This window comes from Vanessa cardui, chromosome 4 (assembly GCF_905220365.1).
Source record: "Vanessa cardui chromosome 4, ilVanCard2.1, whole genome shotgun sequence".
NCBI lineage: Eukaryota > Metazoa > Arthropoda > Insecta > Lepidoptera > Nymphalidae > Vanessa > Vanessa cardui.
This window is the reverse complement of record NC_061126.1, coordinates 8,231,127-8,255,635: the sequence shown is the minus strand read 5'-3', so window position 1 is coordinate 8,255,635 and position 24,509 is coordinate 8,231,127. Positions and strand designations below refer to the sequence as shown.

General features: G+C 32.4%; 1 protein-coding gene across 2 annotated transcripts in view; it reads right to left on the bottom strand.

Annotated features, from left to right (window-relative positions):
• LOC124544085 (teneurin-a) overlaps positions 1 to 24,509 on the bottom strand; it is a 317,621-nt gene that overhangs the window by 199,495 nt on the left and 93,617 nt on the right. For both annotated transcript variants that reach the window (XM_047122505.1, XM_047122506.1), the window contains exons 3-5: positions 14,612 to 14,749; positions 13,250 to 13,366; positions 12,128 to 12,286 (exon numbers count right to left, since the gene is read on the bottom strand). In XM_047122505.1, coding sequence (XP_046978461.1) covers positions 12,128 to 12,286; positions 13,250 to 13,366; positions 14,612 to 14,749 — 414 coding nt within the window. The remainder of the gene's footprint in view (positions 1 to 12,127; positions 12,287 to 13,249; positions 13,367 to 14,611; positions 14,750 to 24,509) is intronic.

Here is a 24,509-nt window from a genome sequence, read left to right as displayed (position 1 = left end):
GCGCATAGAACGAATGGTCTTCCGCTGAAGTCATGAATTAAAATTCGTACGAGCAGACCTAAGTTTCTTTATGCTTAATATGTCTTAATATTAATCGTGAGGAAACCTGCATAAAAATATCGGATAAAATTTTTACATCTACCATCAACCCGTGACAGAGTATCATGATGACATAAGTTCCAAGCCTTCTTCTTACCAATGAGGTATTTTTCAATTCGATAACTATAGATTTAATATAGTATAAAGCAGATCAAAGAACATTTAATTTATTCGTTACACGTTAATTGAACTAAATTCTGATTAGCTTATATTTAGTTAATGGAAATGTCATTGTTAACTTTATTTGGTTGCCTAATGAGTTGTACTTCATTAGGTACCCGAATAAATTTTATTCACTTTAAAGTATACATTTACTTGGTGGTAGGGCTTTGTGCAAGCCCGTCTGGGTAGGTACCACCCAGTCATCAGTTATTCTACCGCGAAATAACAGTACTCAGTATTGTTGTGTTCCGGTTTGAAGGGTGAGTGAGCCAGTGTAACTGCAGGCACAAGGGGCATAACAACTTAGTTCCCAAGGTTGATGGCACATTGATGATGTAAGGAATAGTTAATATTTCTTACAGCGTCATTGTCTATGGGTGATGGTGACCACTTACCATCAGGTGGCCCATATGCTCGTCCGCCAACCTATACCATAAAAAAAAAACCCTACTATCGATACATATTAAATGATTTCAATATAGGAATTTATTTACTTTGTTGGCACCGACTTCAAAAGGTGATTAAAAAATCGTAAATTGGATATGGATGTAACTGATTATTTTTTTCTTTTTAGTTCATTTTTGAAGGCGGTTTTTTTTTATTTATAAAAATTTATTTAATGCTTTTCAGTGTTGTTTTGTTATTTATAATTACAATTGGTAGTGTTTGTCATTCACTTTATTATACTCAGTACATTTCGGCTTTTGACTCTAAACATAACTCAACGCCGTTTCAATACGATGTGGACTGCAACTCACATTAAGCGTTACCTAAGTTACAATAGCCTAATGTTAACTGCTCATCGCCAATTAGACAATACCATTTTTCCCGATGCAATTCCGTTAATCATTGAGGAATTCTCCTGGTAGTCCACCATCAGCTAGACTTCATCATAGGCATGTTTACTAACATCAATTGCTTGACGACTATCTTAAAGAAATAGAACTAAACCCGTAAAATAGTTACTTACTAATATGTTCTGATTAGCAGTTGTGGTCTTCATCATCAGTTCCACTTCATCAAATGTCACTTTTCGTGAGCATATGACCAAGGCACTTTGAATAAAACCAAAATCACTATAGGTGTGCCTATAAAATTTGAGGAGTTCCCTCGATTTCTCCAGGATCCCATCATCAGATCCTGATCTCCTGACAATGGGACCACCTGTAAAACATGCCCTTTCAAACAAAAAAAGAATTGTCAAAATCGGCTAAGCCATCTTCGAGTAATTCGGTAACATACATAAAAAATAAAAAAAAAAAAAAAAAAAAGGCCCCGACGAATTGAGAACCTCCTCCTTTTTTTGAAGTCGGTTAAAAATGAGTAAATTTATGAAGAAATTTGATATATTTTAAATAGGAAAAATTCGAAACAAGCTGCAAAAAAGTGACATTTATAGACTGAACGCTGTATCCATAAGAGTAACACAAAATTGGTTGCAGCGTTTTCAGTCCGGGAATTTTGATGACAAAGATCAAGTTTGCTCTGGTCGACCTGAATCGGATAAAGTCGATGGCATTTTTGAAAAGTGGAGCAATATCGGCATATCCGTAATTACAACACATAGCTTAAGATATAGGTGTTGATCACAAAATTATTTTGACTCGCTTGAAAAAGTATGAATACAAAAAACTGGTGCTATACGAAATCACTGAACGAGAGCTAATAAATCACGTACTCATTTGCGATTTTCTATTACAACGTAATGAAACCGAACCGTTTTTTATAAATATTAATCACTGATAATGAAAAATCTACTTTTCATCCTACGACAAAAACGTGGTCACAAAAGGTCATGGCCAAGGGCGGTCAAACTCCACAGATATATAGCAAAACTCGGATTAACTCACAAATATTATGAAGCTGTTTGTATGGTGGAATTGGGAGGGGTTCATTTTAAACTTTTTCTGCTAAGCAAAACCAAGATAAAAGACTCAAGCAAGAAATATAAAATCGATCAACGGAAAGGTTGTGGTTTTTCATTACAAGGGCACATCTTGAGCAAATATTGAGCGAGCTCGATTGGGAAGTTTTAATGCTTCCACCATATATCCCTGACTTTGGAGATTTTTACCCCTTCGGTCTTTTCAGAATTATTTAGACTGTGATTAAATCATGTGATCAGATCAAAATCAATAAATGATCAGACAGTCAAAACTACTGGTTGCAGTTTTTTTATACCAATTTCTACAGCAACGGTATAGGTAGGTTACGACCTACAAAAATGTTATTGAACAAAAAAATACTTAATATATATTGCATTCTAATGTTCAAACTATGCTGTAAAATATCTTAAGTTTGTTAATAAAATACAAGAAACGAACTTATTCACCAAACTTATTACTAAGTGAACTTCTCATTTTTATTATTAATAAAAAGTGCCTGGTAGATGCCGGGCAGGGTCGAGTTATTCAAGTCAGCTCATAAAAGCACCTTTGAATCATCATAATATTACAATCTTAAATTAAATGTAAAGCTACCACCAAAAGGTTCCAAAAGTAAAGGTAAGAAACTCAGTAGTTCCTTTTTTTCATCATTTTAATTACGGATTTTGCCAATGAACAATTAAATTGATATATCTGCTACCTGGAAATCAACGAACACTAAGTCTACACTTTTCATCATTAATAATTCCTTGTTTGAAATAATATGCCTTACTTTTCAATATTTTTTTGACATAAGATTTGATCACATCAATGTTTATTATAAGACGTTAATTTAAGAGTATAATATGTGTCTACAACTATAACCCAAAAGTTATATTAGGATAAAAGGGATAGATAGTAACTTCGAGGCAAGTAATACAGATATTTTAAAACGAATATTACCTTATGTCATTCTAACAACTACAGCGCATATTTTTAAAGGACATCGTCTTGCACTCAACGGATGTGTTATTTTCCGGTAAGTGCGATCCAATTTGCGCAGCTTGTGTGAAACGACACCCCGAAGGACGTGTGATAAACCATCATTTTAACACGATACCTTTACAAGGACTGATCTTTCCACTCTCAGAGCAACGTAAATTGGGCAATCAATCGTTATTTCTTTTCTTTTTTAAATCATACAGGTGGAAAGGTACACGTGTATGTGACTTTTGCTCTTTCGTAAATAAAGCTTATTAACGAATTATTAAAAAATTACTATTAAAAACTTTTTTAATAAATATTTTTTTAAGATTATAATTCACGTTCATTTAAAAAAATACTTAAATCCTTTTATAACTTTCAAATCCTTCTAATACCTAAAAATGAGCTGATTATTAGAATAACTTACCAATAAGCAATGCACTCGTGGTAACTTAGCTTAATTATTTTCAATTTTATATCAGGATTCACGTAAAGGACGCTCATGTAGCTAACAAACCGATGGCACCTAAGCGACCAAGTGTCTTGTCTATAAAGGTGTATTACCTTCGTTACTTGGTATTTTCTTACAATCTCGGCAAGGAGCCGGGACAGGGTTCCTAATGGACCAATATATCAAATGGGATAAAATATAAATGAGCAGAGCAGCCGGCTGATACTTTGTTGTACGACATGACTCGAATAGGTAGAATGAAATTGTTATTATCACTTTAAAATAAATAAACCTTAAATATCTCCGAGACGACTTAAGCATGTCCAATTATTTTTTATTGCCGTGTCTGGAAAATAATAACCTCTCAACTCCCCCTCTAAGTCGTAATAATGAGAACAATATAGGATATATATTGCAGTTTTAATTTTTAGTGACTGGTCTTAGAAAAATGTAGGTCTAACTGGAAATAAGGTATCACTATTTATACAAGAAAAACCCAGATAGGTCCGTAGTTGGAACACGGGAATCACTTCTTATCGGCAGTAAAAGAAACCTACATGTTATAGATGAAAATCTACCACATACATAAATGTATCGAACAAATTGTGTAGTTTAGCGTTGTGGTATATGCTCCAAATCATCTCCTTTAAAAAGAGGCTTTAACCCAGCTTCGTAAAACATTTACCGGCTGTTATATAAATGAAAAAGATTTTAAAATTACTTGTTTATTTTCTATATTAATAAACTAAACAATAAAAGTCAGTCAAAGTCAAAATATATACAAAAAATAAAAATAAGAAATATATTTTAAAAATATCCTTTAAGCTTTCATAGATAATACGTGTTGAAAAGCAAATCCATAAACGAAACAAAACGACATAATAAACAGTCTGAGAACTAGCCTGACTAAATCCCATTTGAGGGAAGACGCGAGGCGCGGGGCTTGAGTGCGCAAACGTTTTGAGTTATTCCAGGCGAGTGGGCCCAGCAAGGTCTATCAAAGAAAACGATTTGTACACATCCTTATTCCACTGTCTATGTTTGACTGCACGATAAACTTATATCAACACTACCTTTTTATATTAACGACGTTCTATTCGTTGTGACAGTCTATGCAATCAGTTTTGTTGTTTAACAAAGGTAACGGGACCATTATTCGAAACAATCGTAAATCGAAGAGAATTGAAACAGTAAATCCTACTATTTTAATTTAATTTACTCTGAATCCTCAATCAATTTGTCTTGAAGTTATTACTCTCGCCATTCAATACAAGGGTATTTGAGATGGTTAAAAATATACAGTGGATCAAGGGAAAATTAAATGAAGATAATATCACCATTTGTTTTAAAACTTTTGAAGCATACCGTCGACTTTTATATTAAATCTTTCACGACGGATTACTTTAACAATTAAGTCATATAAAGTGCTGTAGAAGGGAAATGAGCGGGAAAGTAATGAACTTTTTACAATATATTTTACACGCGATTAATGTGAATGGGGCGGTCCATGGTGGCGACTGCGGACGTTTTCCAGACGGCTCCAGGACGCTCCTTGATTAAAACTTGGAATAATAAACGACGAAACAATTTTCCCTCGTCTCGCATCGCTAGTCTCTTCAGAGCAAACTAATATTGAAACGTGCTAATGAAACGCCGCTTCGATTTTTTAATCCCGTCCTTTATAATAAAACTTTTAATATCTGAAACTCTACTTCGTAAGGATATTTTTATTTAGTATTTGAAGACAAAAGTGAAAAGATTATAAGTGTATTACGAATACTCTCCGATCAATGGAAATATAACAAAGCTTTTTTGTATACTTATGTTAATAATAAAAGTATGGGTTATTTTCACATCACAAAACATATATGAATTAAATAATTGTCGAGTCATTCTTTTCAAATGGCAGTTATTAAATTCATGAGTATATGTATGTAACCCGTTGTAATAGCGAACAATATGAGAAATATAATCCAAATTTTATTGGATTGGAGTTGGACGTTACTTGACTTGACTCAATAATGTTTGTCATGACTAGCTTTTTTTGGAAAGTTTCAAATAATCTTGATCCATCGTTACATAAAACTTGTAAGTTGTTCGCGTCTCAGCGGATAATCGAGTTTATACTTGGAAGGCCGCCATCAATCATTTATCCCGCTCTCGCGGATGGATCTGTACCGTGCTACGCGGAAAAACTTTAAAGTGCTCCCTGTTACTGTGACGTATCGCGCACTTGATCATTTGCTCGACCTACTTGAATTATAAGTTTAGCATGTTAAACTTCTTAACTTATTTTATCCTTATAAATCCTGAAGGCACTGTATATCAATTTGTTGACATAACATAAACAGTTGTTCATTGAAAACAAAAGGACTAGTGGTTTACACCACTTTTCACTTCGAATTTATATTCGAGAGCAGCTTCGTCTTTCTTTTTGATAGCTAATCAAAACAACTCGTGAATCTTAATAATAACTATAACGTTAAATAAATAAGTATTTATAGATGTGTAAATAAAATAATCTGTAAAATAGATTTGTCACACAAATATATCCAGGAGAGATTTATCGGATGAAGCGAGTCATTTTTATTATAAAAAGGTCAATAATTACGATTTCCTGGTAACTGACTTTTAATAAGAATAGTTACTTGTTATTCGTAATAATAAAGACATAAGATAGATTTTGAAAACGCAAAATAGTGCTATATCATCGGAAACCATTCGATTAATAATCATAGTTATTCGATGGAACAACAATTTAATACAATCGAAGGCATCTTACTAACTGTTTTCCATGCTCTCTGAGACACAAGAGAGTAAAAGAAGTGAAATAATGGTAACTTCCAGAGTTCGAGCTGAGAAAAATGCAATAAAATTAAACTACGGTATCTCACTATGACCAAAGCATAGTTACTTTAAATACTCTAAAAAATCTCAGTTGCTCGAATTTCAACCATAGTGGACCCAAAAATAGAACATCACAAAATGTTGCCAACCTATCACCATGGGGATAAAATCTTTACAAAACACTGTATACATTTAAATAACTTTTTGAATATTAACAGTTACTATTTTTATATATGTAACGTAAAGGGTAAACCCAGTCAGACCTGAAACTAAATGAATTGTAGATTGAAATCCCGGTATGCACCATTGAATTTTCATGTCTTGGGGAAACCTATACGTGGTTCAAGAATGAGCCACATGTATATCGCATTGGAGCACCGTATCCTAATCTTCTCCTTAACTAGAGCCTTGCAGTATGATATGTAAAAGCTGTTATTTTTGACAAAAATATGTATAAATTAAAATGAACTACATTATTGCTGGTTATGTAATACTTTATATTCAAACAAAAAGCCATAAATGCAGCTCAATAACTTTTAATATTCAACGAGAATTGAATAAAATAATTAACAGCCCAGGACCTGTAAAAATAACGTTGTACGCCTGTAATACTTTAATAGAATATATGTAAATATATATTAAATATTTCATATGAACAACCACTGATAGTTCAGATAAAATTTTAAAGTTTTATTTTTGTAATAGCGATATTATTTTTTATATTTTTTTTTCTTGTGAATCTAATGCACTGTGTTACAACTTTCTTTTGTTGGCGCAGGATATGTCAGACCCAGAGCGGTCGCTTTTCATATCTCTTATGAATATTTACGTCGCCCGACTAACAAGGCGGCGTATGAACCATAATATGTTATTATATTTTCCTATCAAAAAAGTATTTACCCTTTCGCATTTTTGATTAACCGTTCAAGAAATAATGTGCCACACTTTTATTTTTTTTATTATAATTTATATTTTTTACTGGTTCCTCATAATCGTTATTAGCTTGGTTATCACTAGAAATCTTTTATACAATTTTTTTTCAGTAAAGTACTAAATGTGAGACTAAAAAGTGCTTATGTCAATACTGCGATCTAAGAAATGTAACTTATTAAAATGTGCATGACGTCAATGTGTACTAAAACAATTTTTTTATACGTCAGGGCTAAACTTCGTGCTCTTAGCTATCGGATCGATATTCGTGCATATAGGAGGAGCCGACCGCAGGAATGCAAATAACACAAAAGAAGCAAAGAACCGATGTAGATAGCTCCTCGTATGAGTGTTTTATGAGCACTTAAGTGGCTTCCGGACGAGGGATGTTTAAAACTCCGGCTCACGAGTATCGCAGCGGGATCGAGGAGGCTCCACTCAAAACATGACAATGTCAGATTTGATCGCGACCGAGGACACTTTTATGGGCGGTTAAAAGTTTATGAATACGCTTACAATGTTTTCAAAATTAAGGTTTTATACAGCGATTTGCTCGTAAAATAATACTATGTCGTGAAAATGTTAACCGGATAAATGAAAAAACGAAAATGCCAAAACTATGCAGTCAGCCTAAAGCTATAAAAGCGTAAGCTTGTTTTAAAATCAAAACAATGTTCGTAGTTTTTAACGTAAACGTACAACCCTTTTAAAACGTTATAGCACAAATTCATGTAAAATTATTTAACCATTCAGCAATTTCAATTTGCGACTAAATAATATATTACTATAGATACTAAAGCGACCTTGATCCCAAAAAATTATATTTACTATCAATGTGTTTCAACTTTGCGTATTTGCACTTGTTTATTTTTAAATCTGTGGTTTCTCTGACCACACGAAATAATTTTAAAAACAGTAAGAAGAAGAAATTTATTTTCTTATGCAAAAGCGACAATATTTTGAATTTCAACTGCAAAGAGCCCTTCTGAAAGCTCTAACAATACAGCATCGCAAAAATTAAATTACGACGAATCCCAGCAGGTTTCAATTTTCAAAAAGCTCTGTAAACTTGAGACGGACGAATCTTATTGCTTTTTATAAAACATTATTGCATTTAAGATAGTGAATCTTTCTAGGATATACTTTTATGACTTTTCCTATGTATATATATCTAAACTTAATTTAATGAGCAATATTCATAAATAAATAAGGAGTTTTAATTAGAAATTCCCGGAGCCTTTGTAAATTAACTAAACAAGAAACATTACTGTTGATACTAAGTTATGTAAATAGAAACTGTTAATTTGAAACTGCAAAAAGTGTCGCGGCAGCGTAGCGAGAGGACAAATTAGAGGGAATGGAATATAGTTTACTTAAAGTTAAACTTATTACGGTCCTCGAGAAACAAGCACTCGGAGGCTCGCCCGGCGCGCGGGTCAAGTGCCCAATTTGTCACCCGTGCAAACTTCCGACTACTTCGACCGGTCCCTGTTCGATTCCATTAAACTTTCAAGACCTTTTGAAGCTATTTTCTTGTTTGAATCAAGATTTGCCTAATTCATTCCCTACCTACTTATTTTTCAATAATACAAGGGGTAAATATAATTCAATTTTTAAAATTAATTTATTTTATTTATAATATATTTTACTATTTAGGAATTGCTTACGCGATTTTTTAGTCGACTGCTACTGGAGAGGGCGCAATCCTAAATAAAACTCTCACTGGGACACTTACAATGCGCTATCATAAAAATTAAATTACGGTAAGAGTTTCTCTGTAAGTGCGCGCCATTTCAGTAGGACCCCGCAGGGGGCAAGGGCTACGCCACATCAAAGCACCTCATTCTGGCTCGAGCTCTCGCACAAATCAAATTTAGCAGCTCTCTTCTTTCGTTACGGATGCGAAACCCAACTTTATTTCTAACCTGTGCAGTCAAATATACCTTTTCACATTTGTAGAAATTTGATAGTTTCATTTTGAATTCTATCTATAGCAAAAACGAAAATATCATCAACAATGTTGGCAAGAAATTAAGTTTTAAACTAAATACTAAAATTTTAAAACCGTTAAGATTTGTATAGATAGGAGGTATGACTCAGACAGTGTCATTACAAACACAAGGAACATAACTGAGATCCCGGTATTGCCAGTATATTGGCTATGCGAGAAATGGTTAATACCATAATATTAGTAATACTGTCAGAAATATCCAGTCACGACGTAGCCTTACACACCTTTACATTTTACACTCTTTGATATAATTGTACTAAAAACACGCCTCAATTATCAACGTATATTGAAAGGAATAACGAGGTCGGAGAGATTTTTTTTTCGTTTAATTGGTATAGAAAGCCTTAAGGTATTAGAGGTATAGCTGGATTAAGTGGCTAATTTGTCAGCGAGCGTAACTTGCACCCGCGAACTTGTTCGGACGGTGCAATTCGATTAAACTTCTACCGAAGTACCAACAAGAGAAGGGCCTACTTAACGAAACTTGGTTGTACATTTACGGCGGGAATTTAATTAGCTTACTCATCAAGGGAGTGAAACGCCTAGCGGTGTACCTTACAAGCTAAACATGTATACATACATATATCACAATACCCCCGAGAACTTGCGAACCAAATGGTTTTTTGAACCAAAGTTCTTATAACTTGATGAAATTTACTAAGCAAAGCCTATTACACATCGTCTGGTTTCTTCTGACTTAGATTGAACAGAAACTTCCATTCGTATTACGTTTAATAAGCATATGCGGTAAAAGATAACGCCGCGAGGCCCTTCTTATTACGTCGTTATTTTTTACGACTTATCCACATCCGCAAAAAAACCCGTGAAAGCGTAACTTTTTAATACTGGCTAAAATACAATCGAATATATATATATTTCTGATAAATAAATAATATTAAAACTAATAAAACATACGAATCATAGCAACGACCTCCGTGGTCGAGTGGTATGTACACCGGTTTTCAAGGGTACGCCACTCCGAGGTCCCGGGTTCTATTCCCGGCCGAGTCGATGTAGATTATCATTAGTTTTCTATGTTGTCTTGGGTCTGGGTGTTTGTGGTACCTTCGTTAATTCTGATTTTCCATAACACAAGTGCTTTAGCTACTTACATTGGGATCAGTGTAATGTATGTGATGTTGTCTCATATTTATTATATTTATTTATTATTTGTATGTCCTTTATTTAAGAAATAATATTTAAAAAATGTCGTAAATTTAACATATGTTTATCTGTTGATTGAAGATAATAAATTGTTAAAAAAAAATTCACAAAAAACGAAACACACACTTCATAACAGTGTATGTTGTTAAATGTGCTGTATCGTTTAATAATTTAAAGTACCTTATATCCAGTAAGAGGCGCTTATTGTTCGCAGATTATTATTGGTTTGCATAAAATCAATATCAATTGTATTAGCAAGAATCAAACACCTACAAATACAAAGGATACGAAGCTATAATCCTCGTTTAATCATATTAACGATGACAAATGCGGTTATCTAATACATAAAAGAATGAATTAATAGGTATCTCCCAAGAATGTGTGCAGGTGAAAAAAAGGAATGTCAGTTATTTCCAAAGTCCATTCAATGAGAACTTATGAATGGGCGTCGACAAACCAATGAAAATTTCCTATTGTCGTAATAAATATCAGTTTTGTGTAGCTAAGCAATTATAATTATAGTTTCACACATTAGTATTAGTTAAGGTCATTTAAGTATTCCTTAAAATTATTAGTTAAAATTTATTCTGAATTAATTTTTTTGGACTTTTACCCGAAGTATTTACAAATTGGACATTCTCCATGTAGTTTTTATACCGAAATATGTTTTAACCGGTTAAGAAAAGACACCATAAGGATATCTCGCATAATATGAATATTTCCTTAATTTAGATTGGAAAAGAAGACGACAAAATACGAATACAACTATTCATTACTTTGATTTATTGACTTGGTTCTAGGTCATGGTAGACTTGATGGTACCCAACCGGCAGACCGGCAAGAATGAAGCTCCAAGCTTTCTTATTAAGTGGACAGAAAACTTTTGTCCAAAAGTTATAATTACGAGTATATTATAGAGAAATTGGTGATGTTTTCAATCGAAAATTTACACACATCTGTCTAATAATAATACTTTCTCGTTTTAAATATGTGTAATATATAAATGGGTATAGTACTAATTCGTAAAACCGATCACATCCGAATAAAGTACGCTATCCCAAATTATCAATATTTATTTCTTATGTAAAAATTATCTTTACACACACGTAATAACTTTTAATATCATATGACCTAATATATTCGTCAATTTGACACGTCACTGACGCGAGAATCTATAGCGACGAATAGCGTCGAATGGCGCGATGGTGAGCTATTTCTTTTGGTGGTATAAATCGGCAGTAATCGGTTTTATTGAATTTGCCGATGCTACATCTAAGTTGTGTCGTACTATACGTTTGTATAATATATACAGTCGTATAAAATAAAGTAACGCCGCTTAAAGTAATATCATAATGATCCTCTAGATTTCGCTCTAGTTCGACCATTAGGAATGTTCACTTCCAATTTAGATCACACCTCCTCCAATATAAGGTATATAGAGTACTTTCAAATAAATAAGTAATCATTAAAATTCACATAAAGCCTTATTGAGAAACTTTATACAATTTATAAGTTAAAAAGATGACCTTGATTTTATCAGCGATGGGACTTTGCGATAAATAATTTAAATGATGCTCCTATAGGATATACTTTCTAAAATACCTTCTGACTTACCTTCTGAGAGGAACAGACGGTCCGAGTCAGCAGACTGGTCGGGCGCTGGGCGATGGCGCAGGGTGACATGAAGAGAAGGCCCTCGAGGAGGCACCTCTGGAGGAGCGGGCTCGGGAGGTGACTCGCACTCACGCTCACTTTGACCGCCACTTGATGGTCCTTTTATAAAATATTAAACTCGTTATTATAAATAAAAAAGACCTCGTTGGTTTTATCATTGATTTAGAGAATGGTATCGTGATTAACCACAGAGTAATAATAAATATTGGACAACTTGGACAGCTAGAGCACTTGTGTTATGGAAAATCAGAAGCAACGACGGTACCACAGACAGTCAGACTCAATACAACATAGAAAACTAATGAACTCTTTCTACATCGACTCGGTTGGCCTCGAACCCGGGACCTCGGTGTGGAGTACCCGTACTCGACCATGGAGGTCGTCAACAAACATAACTAGAAAGGTTCTATTACATTGTAGAAGTGTGTCATTATATTTAAATTTTTTATTACATTTCTAGAATATTGACGAAGAAATACTAAGTGTTGTTTAAATTTCAGCTAAATAATGTTATATTATCCATAATAGATGACTAAAAAATAAAAAGACTAAAACATCTGGCGACCCATAGTAGTCTCAATATTAATTAATGACATAAATATTCACTATGTAAAATCAATTACGTGAATTTTACACATGTGTACAGACAGACAATGAAAATAATCATATAAAGCAAAATTGACGTTATAATATTATATTCGACGAGTCACGTACGTCAGCGAAACTATTCAGAGCATCCTTATCAGAGGCATGCACCCACCTCCACATTACGCTTATAATAGGCATGCTTCAGAATGCCTAACTACAATAACTATACTGGAATCTTGCGCTACTGAATACACGTGATGCTTTCATTCCTCACATTTCTGAATACGCTATAATTCATACTAAGGAATAGTATGTTTATTTATTCATGAACGTTTCTGCTTCAAAAATTGATTTTCTACTCGTATGTTAATACTTGTATACTGAAATAATCTTCATTGCACTTGACGGAGATTTGCTTTTATAAAGTCAATTTTGCAGTATCTCATAATAAGATTGAGAATTATTTGAATATACCATTCACGTGACTGATTCGATTGCCACGCCCATTGGTTTCATGGGGAAAATCATCATTGCGTCGATTCCGACGAGAAAGAGTGCCGCCTCCCGCTTCGCCATTAAATATTTCTTCGCCTACGAACAAAAAATTAACAATCAAAAACCATTTAAAAATCTTTATAGATGTTAAATTAATAAAAGGGAGTCTGGAACAGAGGACTACTTCAATTTTAAGAACCTTACCCACATTTATTTGTAGTGTTGTTACTCTTAAAGTTTATGTTAAATATTTTTTTATATCGTGTATCCTCTAAAGATATTTATTATTATTATTGAATAAATAAAAATACTTTGAGGAACACATTTATATATTTTCATAATACTTTTGTTGCAGCTTCAAATAACGTATAATATACGTCACCATTAAGCATCATTTAATTAAATATGAGGCTATTAAAATCTACTCAACCACTAAAGTTTATTTATAAGATTATTATGTAGAAAATAAATCTCGCAATTTAGAAATTGAAATAAAAAAATAATTGAAATGTCTATGAGCAATTTTCCTACCTTATTCAATTTACATAAAAGTAAAAGAGGCTCTTGTCCATTTAAAGTGTAACCTTTATGGAACGTCAAGCGAAGGAAATATATGATGGCGATATGATCCTTCAACGAAATTGCAAAAGTTTAAGAAGTACACGATAAGACCTAGTTTCACTTTAAAATGTTGCTATTTATTTTGATATTTATAAAACGTTTAGTATAAAATATTGGATTTTGTGCGAACAACGTTTACTGAATCTTACGTTGAAATATTTAGCCCCCTTTAGGTAAATAATTTGCAGGTTCTTAATAGTCAGTCTTGTTTGGATGGGTGCAACTTTCAATCAAGCCTATATGGTGTTTAGTGTCTAAATTAGAAATCTTAAAAAAACTCGGGTTCGAAAACCTTATTTGAACTTGTGTAAAAGCAAGACAATTAATTACAATATAGAGTGTATATTATCACATCAAAATACTGTAAAATACTTATATTGACTCGATTGTAAACTTCAAATTTCTTCGGACGAAGACGTTTCATGGTAAATAAAACTTATGTTGCATACTCACAATAATATTGTATATTTTTTTTCCTATTTTATGTCGAATTTTTATTAATCACGTGTTAATTCAAATTTTCTTTCAATCGATACGGTGGGAAGAACATAAGCGATATTTCTTTTATTTTTTGGTTTTTTCAATAAAAATATTCAGTACCATAATTTGCAAAAAGTAAGGTAAAAGTAAATAACCACAGTATTATTATATACGAGTATATGCCTGTTCAAAACAACAACATACTCATGTAAACAACGAGAAGCCATGTAAAGTGCGTACCTTTGGAATTTCTGTTTCTTCTGTAAAATCGCCGATTCGTACTTTCTAAAGGAAATGGCGAAGCTTGTCGTTGAGGACTACTGATGTAACGCGGCGGGTCTTCTCCATTTTCGGATCCATATATACGACGCTGCTCACCTAAAACAAAAACAAAAATGATCTTAGTGCGATTTTAGCTGCCAACCACTAACTTGAAATTAACGACCTTAAAATTATATATTTTCATTATTAAGTTCATTCGTAGTAGGTCTTGTCTTATTGAGTGCTTTAATGCTGTTTGCGATATTGATTACATCCTATTTTTTTCTCTTGTGTACGACAAGAAAGAAATCTTAACGAATATACGTATTATACATATTATATGAAATCACACACGCGCACAAAAAAAATATATCCTTTAATAAAAACAGAATCGAACGCTTGGTCTTCAAAACGTAGTTTTGTCAATACTAAGATTTTCAAGAATAAGACCCATTACGATGATTACTGTAGTATGGAGAGGTAACAGTCGAAATGTTAGTGATTCTTTTACACAATTATTATTCGAAATGTTTATATATATATATTGTTAAAATTCGAAATGAAAGGAAATCGATGTTTCTATAGATATACCTTACTTTTTATATTTTTCCTGTAACTTGTATCCTTTAGAAACTAATTTATAAGACCGTGTATTTGTTTAAACAATTGAAAGGAAATGTCCATGAATCTAGTGTAAGTCAAGTAGCAAGGCCACAAGCGACGGACTACACTACGCTTAACCAAACAGACTATACAAACAAAACTCCTAGCAAAAAGCCTTTGTTTTATACTTCATTCGTAATGCAAATTTTCGAACACAACTAAAATAAAATAGTTGTATTTAGTATTTCACAGCAATGCTATGAATTTACCACACTTAAAAAGTTAACAATAATTACCTTCCACTTACTTTTTAAAGTCGTTTTTCTGATCAAATATAATGTTTACTTGGTGGTAGGGCTTTGTGCAAGCCCGTCTGGGTAGGTACCTCCCAGTTATTCTACCGCCAAACAACAGTACTCAGTATTGTTGTGTTCCGGTCTGAAGGGTGAGTGAGCCAGTGTAACTACAGGCACAAGGGACATAACATCTTAGTTCCCAAGGTTGGTGGCACATTGACGATGTAAGGAATAGTTAATTTTTCTTACAGCGTCATTGTCTATGGGCGATGGTGACCACTTACCATCGGGTGGCCCATATGCTCGTCGCCAAACTATACCATAAAAAAAAAAAATTATGATTTCAGAATGACATGATTCAGCTGCAATTTATTGATTCCGCCTAATGCACCTTTACTCAAGTTTTTTATATGTTTGCCCAGACCGGATAAATAACTGCAATTTAATTATTATAAAACCTACTTCAAACTAAAACCTTGGATTCATATTCAAATACTGGGTGCTTACATTAAAAAAACATTTCCTACATGCTAGCAGAACATTTTTTTATTGAAATCGTTTTCTAAATCTTGAAGTAAGTTACAGAAGTTTACAAGAACGTGAATTTGAATTAACAAATTCTTACATCTGATAAGAAAGTTCTTGGAGATAAAAATATACTTTGAAAACGTTACAGTTGGGAAACGTGAAATGTGAATAAATTTGTACGTCGCGTCGGGGGAACAAACCCACGGATGATGAACTGCAGCGAAAGTTTTAAGCAACTTTCTTTATAAAATGTCAAAGATTTTAAATTGCAAATATAAAACAACTATACACTGTCCGCAGCATTACCGGCATAAACAAAACTCTACTTTTATATGTCATCTACCATTGGCCTCAAAATTATCCAAAACAGAGAGAAGGTGAGAAAGATTCCAGCGGTATTTAAAAAATCTATTTCGCTTTAAAAATAAAAGAAAATTGAAGGCATTTCATATTTTGTATACTTCAGTAATTTAGTTTCTTTTATGTACCGTTTATGTTTTTAAATTTAATTTTGATTTATTGCACTTATTTGGGTATAGCTTACCCTTACATTTTCGGAAAGAAAATAGCCATTTGGCAACCTAACGTTACTTATCCGAGAAGATCAAGCATGTCATAGAGTGATAGATAATAGAAATGAAATTTAAAAACTTTTGTTTAACATAGATGCAACGCTTTCTTATTGCATGTCAGAAATCTACCACCAGAGCTCGTAAACAAACCTGGGAATAACCGATAAACGAAACAACGGTTTTTATCATAATTTATATGGACAATTGTCACGTTCACGTGTAAAGTCGATTTACCAAATAATTCAATACTATATATCATATAGATATTATATTTAAATATCAGCGCGCTGTGCAACACACGTCACCGCGCGTCTATTTTTATACATTGCATTTTCAAGGTCTTTTGCGATGTGTCTCACTCAAGATAATAGATGCATAATTACACAGATAATATATTGTTACGAGAGTAACCTTAGCCTTCAATACGGTTTTATGACATTTGATTCTATATCATAATTTATATCACATTATTATTGCATATTATTAATATAGCAGAAGCTATTGAATTTACTTTATTATATTTAATTACAATTATTATTGTAATTAATTGATCAATAATTTGTAAAACTGTAATTAATATTATTTTATATGGGATAGCATTTAATATATTACTGCAAAATATAAATCTAATATTCATTTTAATATGTTATTATTAGACATTGGATTATTTTATTTTGACAAAATAAGCATAATAAAAGAACATTTGTAATTAGATTTTGACATTTATTATATATATTATAACTTAAAGTTATAATTTATAAAACCCAGAAAACCTAGAAAAATATAACTTTACTTGGTGGTAGGGCTTTGTGCAAACCCGTCTGGGTAGGTACCACCCACTCACCAGTTATTCTACCGCCAAATAACAGTACTCAGTATTGTTGTGTTCCGGTTTGAAGGGTGAGTGAGCCAGTGTAACTACAGGCACAAGGGACATAACATCTTAGTTCCCAAGGTTGGTGGCACATTGACGATGTAAGGAATAGTTAATATTTCTTACAGCGTCATTGTCTATGGGTGATGGTGACCACTTACCATCAGGTAGCCCATATGCTCGTCCGCCAACCTATTCCATAAAAACAAAAAAAAACAAAAACAAACTATTTTATTTAAAAAAAAAAAAAAAAAACAAAAAAAATATTCCATGTTTTGCACAGCAAACTTGTGACGTTTCCTACTTAATAATAAATTCATAGACTAACCAGACAAAACTTGAAATTTGGCGATATTCCTGCAGATACCTCTTCAGGAAGAGTTTGTCCGGCATCTTTGGTAAAGGTGTAAATTTTCGTTATCCCGTCATGACCGACAAGTTTATTATTTTACGCACCTAACAAGTCTAACTACGGAAATAAGCACTGTTAATGAAAAAGTACCCAAATATGCAGTAATGCTATAAAAATAGTATAATATGCATTTGCATATACAAATATTAACATGCAACTATGCAAATGCATATAATCCTATGTCTAGTTATTATAGATCTGTGTACACTACAGTAATAATAATTATAATATTAAAAAATAAAATATTGGCAACATTACTTCATTCGAAGTCGTTCTATTCCCAAGACGTGATTTACTAACCTTCAACGCTCAATCGCAATTTCACGGTTTTTTTTAAAACAATAATAAATATTGTTAAACTTTATTCGTGACAGTGCAATGTTCACTGGAAATGTGTCACTTCATATTCATTCCAAATATAGATTAGAGAAATACTCTTTTGTTAACAAAAAATGTGTATTCTGGATTTTTTTTTTCATTTAATTGTATCGTTAAATCCAGTTTACTAATATCTTTCAGCTATCCATATTTTTTTACATAAACCTTAAAAACAAGTATATAATTTTGTTACTTATTACTTTAATAATAGTTTAAAATGTTATGATGATTGATTTACTTGGTTCTTTTTCTTTACACGAAACACTCAAGTCACGTTCGACTCACAATATGTATTAAGCTGACACCTGTTCCTGCCTAAACTACACGAATTCAGTCGTTTCACCTAACATTTTTTTGCATATTTTAGTGACCTTTGATTTCTCCTTTTTTTTGCTTTTGAAATTTAAAATAACACTAATTTTAAAATTAGCACCATGCATATTATAAAAGTATAATACATGTAAATTTATAATATTCCATATTATATTGTAGGATAAGGATAAAGGAGTTCAGATAATGACTACAGACCTCTTTTGTCTTTACTTTTTCCGTTACTATGGTTACGGTGATAGTTGATATTTTTGTGTGTGATATATCGGTGATCTATAAATATTTGTAATCACATAATTAGCTAACTTGATTTTTTCCTTTTGTTATGTTGACATAATATCGTTAAATTTGTAATGTAGTTTTTTTTTTTTTAAATTGATATTTCACTCTGCACAAGCAATTTAAAAAAGAAACAAAACGTCAATGTTTAAATATGTTTAGTATATTCTATTATATCAACATAACACGTTGAATTAAATTATCACAGACACTATGTTAAAATTCGAAAAAAAATCCTTACAAAAATATATCAATTTATAATCGATATTAATAATAAAATCGACTGTTTATGTAAAATACAACTACACCCTAGCCATAGAAACCCATTGTAATATCTACGTCACTTAGTAGATCTCATTTCACTTCGGCCAACCTAAAAAAACTCTACAGCACTGTCAGTGTATATATATTTTATACTTTTCTTTTTAGAAATATATTCTTTTTATAAATAAGTCAAATAAGTTTTTTAATGTATTTGGGGGACCCCAAGTATCAAAAGTTACGCTTACAATTTGTAGCATAGACCAATAGTATTAAATACTTTTACAAGATTTTTTTTTGTATTTGAATTTAGAAAAGTATTATTACCAGACGGTACAGAGTAGGTATTATTACCAGACAGTCCAATATACATATGTATAACTGCTTTTTCCTATACTAGAGGTAATATTTATTTTCATCTGATTATACATGGAAGATAGTCTTACTCGTCCGAAATCAAGACAGCTGCTAAGATTTGAAATGCTGCCTAGAAGTCAACTTTTAATTAGCATCTTTTTACCGTAACATACAGTCGAGTTTGATGTTTTCTCGTTAAAACATAAGATCAAAATATTAAGCAAACAGTTTATAAACTTGAAACTTGGTATAAAATTACTGTTATTATAGGATTTTAATGTAACATTAACGAAAGTTACAGTTGGTGGGTTGCCAAAGGCGTAATATGAAAGTAAGCACCTTGCTCAACGAATCTGCAAACTCAATTAGCAACTAGAATAACATCAAAAACGCAGTAACTACCCATTACCGCATATTATGGTATAGTTTTTGGTTCTATTACACACGGAAGCATTTACATAACAATTCAGAAATCTAAATTCGATTAAATGTTGGAGTAAATAAAACAGCTGTTTTGTTTCTACATATTATTTGTAGTTTTGAAATAAATTCAATAATTACTGTCATGTATTATTCAAAATATAATCGTAACATTTTTAATGTATATATTTTTAGTTACTGTGTATCGCCCACAATAATATTTTATATATACATAGTAGAGTATTAAAACGTCCAGGTGCGTGTTTAACTTTATCGAATAATGAATAATATTATAAAATGTTTCAAGCAAAATAGCTTAATATTAATTATCTTCATTATTCAGATGCGATGCCCTAAAGTATAATAAATATCGGTTAATTAAGAACAAGTATTCTGTTTCATTGTATGCTGCGGTTTTAATATTAACAACAAACTGTTGTCCGGTTACATAGAAATTTAATGTAAATACTGTGCTGATATTTTATGTCATATTTTATCTTGTGCGAATTTTTAAACGTATATAATTTATATTTTCTCATAAAGAAATCACACTCACACAGACACATATTTATTAATGTATTAATGGATATGTGTGTGTGCACGATCGAAATACAGGTTTCAGCCACGGAATACCAAATACCTATCAAATAACGTAATATGTGATATATATTTAGAACTTAATGAAGCATTTGTTAGCACGTATGATTAGAGACAACCCCCTCGTCACATATTATACAACCAAATAACAATATTCAATGCTGTTAGGTTCAGGTTTGATGGTTTGGTAGTGTTAATACAGGTGCAAGGTATATAACATACGAGGTTTGTTCAAAAGGAAAGGTGAATTTTGATTTTTTTTTAAAAGTATTCATTTATTCGTCAATATTAATTTTGTACCCTTCAAAATAATCCCCCTCAGATATACAGCACTTATACCAGCGCTTCTTCCAATCTTCGAAGCACTTCTGAAATGCGATTTTCGGTATGGCCATTAGCTCGTACTTCGATTTCGACTTTACCTCGTTAATAGTGGCAAAACGCTTTCCTTTCATTGTTTTCTTTAGATTAGGGAATAGAAAGAAGTCGCAGGAAGCCAAATCTGGTGAATAAGGTGGCTGAGGCATGATTATGGTGTTGTTTTTAGCCAAAAATTCACGAACAAATTATCGTGATGCAGAATCCATGATTTGTTTTTCCATAATTCCGATCGTTTGAGCCGTATTGCTTCACGTAAACGTTGCATTACTTCCTTGTAATACTCTTTATTGACCGTACGACCTGTTGGCAAGAACTCATGATGTACAACGCCATTGTAATCGAAGAAAACAGTGAGCAAAACCTTCACATTTGATCGAGCTTGACGTGCTTTTTTCGGTCTCGGTTCATCTGGTCGCTTCCATTCGGATGATTAAGCCTTGGTTTCGACGTCATAGCCATACACCCAGGTTTCGTCACCAGTTATGACCCTTTTGAGCAAATCTGGTTCGTTGTTAACATCATTCAACAACTCCTGAGCGATACTAAGGCGACGTTGTTTTTGCTCAAAATTTAGCAATTTCGGAACAAACTTCGCTGCTACACGTTTCATGCCCAAAATATCGGAAAAAATTGTATGGCATGTGCCAATTGATATGCCAACATCCTCTGCAACTTCCCTTATAGTGACTCGACGATTTTTTAAAACTATTTTCTTTGCTGCTTCGATGTTTTCTTCGCTTGTTGACGTGATTGCAACTCCAGGACGCTCATCGTCTTCAAAATCTTCTCGGCCGTTTGTAAAGCGGTTATACCACTTATAAACACTTTTTTGAGATAAAGTAGACGCGCCGAATGCCACAGTCAACATTCTAAAAGCGTTGAAACACTTTATTCCATTTTTAACGCAAAATTTAATACAGATTCTTTGATCCATTTTGTTCAAAAATAAAAAATCGAAGAACATACAAAAACGCCTTTTCTTTTTCAGTTGTCAAAAAAAAACTACAAATTCAAAATGGCTGATAATATCAACATTTGAGAACCATATATGTACCAACATAACAAAAAGAAAAAATCGACGATTGAATACATACAGCCCGCGAAATTTCAAAATTCACCTTTTCTTTTGAACAAACCTCGTATTTGTTCCCGAGATTCGTGGTTGGTGGGGTTACAGAGCCAAAGTGTGTAAATGGTAATGATGACAAATTACCTTATAATTACAATAAAAAATAAGTAACAAGTTTCATATGGTATTTAAAAAAAATGCTTCCGAGTAAATCCATAAAAGCCTTTCTGTGGTAGCTTTAACGAGTCTGGAAGTGAGCCCTTTTTTACTAATAAACCGAGATTCTTTCCACCCATTAAATTTACACATTAGAACATTCTACCAAAATGATTGTCATAATTCATTATCATAAAATAAATAAAAGAATAATAAAGGAAAATGGATTTATAAAATTTTTGCAACTATTCTGAATGTAAACACGTAATTCTACTATTTTTAGTCAATCGCGAGAATAAGTACTTACATTTCTCCTGTAATTCAAAGCGAGAGCTGGCATTCATTTGCAAAGCGCCAAACTTTGACAAGTGCGGTTGCATTTAAATGCCAGGCGTAGCCAGGAGGCGCACCGGTGGCGCCGTCTGAGACTAAATTTACATTTTTCACTCTTTTGTATTCCAACTTAAACCTTGGATTTTCTCATTTTCTCATCTTACGTAGCTGTTATAACATAACGCTTAAAAACCAACGAAAATTATCGAGAAGAATAAGATATTTACACCAAACAATTAAGTTTCCATAGCAACAACAGAAGGAAGTAAATCTGATCTAGAATACGTAAGTAGTCTTTGAAAATAGCGTTTCAAAGTTAGACATCGTCCTTGGTATAACATTTCAGAATATTTATGAAATAATTGGTTGCTTAGGGAAAATAATAACAGATTCTTTAAGACTTACGACGAAATTGACTCAAATTAAATTTTCACATTCAATCGTCTCGTCTTGGCTGTTTACCCCCGAGAACGACCGCCGCCGAAGTCTATACAGACAGATTGAAAATACTTGTGATCATGTCAAAATACAGGACTTACTGTGATGTTCAAATAAATAAAAAATATATGGATATTGTCGGTGTAGAGTGTTTAGTTTAACTTTTATAAATATTTTTTAGTTCTCAATTGTAAATGACTGTAGTAATAAATTAGTGATATGAAAGTATTTTCGAATAAATGACTTTTTAAAATTACGAGCATTAAACCCAGTCATATAAAACATTGGAACGCGCAACAAAACCACTTAGAATTATATCTCTCGAATTGCGTGATAGCAACACTTAATTTACAAGCTCCATTTAATTTCAACTATTTTGAGGCTCACGCTGGAATTTAAATATCTAAAGATAAGAGACTCGCGCGAATAGTACGTCGCCACAAAGCCGCCGACCTACTTAATTTACCCTTCTAATAAATAAACAAATAAGCCATAAAAACCGTTAGTGGATGATATGAAATATTATATATTATTTACGTAGAATAAATAAATGAATATATTCGTCGCCGCTAACTAGTTTAATGAGTCTTTAATCAGTTCAAAAGCAGCCTCAATGAAATTCAGCCAATAAATCTCCAGCTCATATAATAAATTGTGCTAAAAATAAAAACATAAATTTATTTGGTTTTCGTATGTCTATTTCAGGCCAAGGCAAATTACCTTATTTTATGAATGATATATGTAATCGCTGTATGTCATTCAGACCGCTGATTGAATGGCGCCGGTGAATAAAAAGCTAGTCTATTATTAGAATGGCTAATTTAGCTATAAGCCTGCGATATATATGCGATATTAAAAACATTTTTCAGTTGAAACAAGCCTAAGGTACATTAAAAAGCTAGCTTAAAAACTACCTTAAAATGTTTTCAAGTTTATGTTAGATATTTATTAGGTGAAACATTGAAATGAAAGTCGATGTATTAATCTGTTTCTGTACACATTAGTTTAACAAAATGCAAATATATAAACTAGTTAAAGTATACACTAAGCTTATAATGTAGATAAATAAAGTAAAATTTATTCATCACAGTTATTGTGTGTGCATGAGCACGCTCAGAGCAAAGTGCAGAGATTAGATTCGGACCCATCAATTACGAGTAATCCTAGGCACGTGTCGCTCTCACAAACCATTGGGGATTAATGAAATATCTTCAAATGTTTCCCGCGTAGGTTGATCGATTCTGTTATAATTTCTCTCTACAGAAACGAGCTAGTAAATAATGTTTTGGTGTAAGCTTAGGTAATTGACTCGCCAGCCACGAAAACCTGTTGCACAGCTCTGATTAACACATGTTAGGACGAAATAACAGAATCTGTAATATTCCACCACGATAAGGTGCAATTACTATGATTATGGTACTAATACACAAATCTTTATGATGATTTATAAGTAGAAATAAATATTAGAATAATATTTAAAAATGAAAGTAATTGTGGTTTATTTGCTAGACGATTAACATAATGAGGCCTGAGAATATTTAAGAAAAATATACATATCGTAACTGTATTACTATTTTTGTCTCATATAATCAT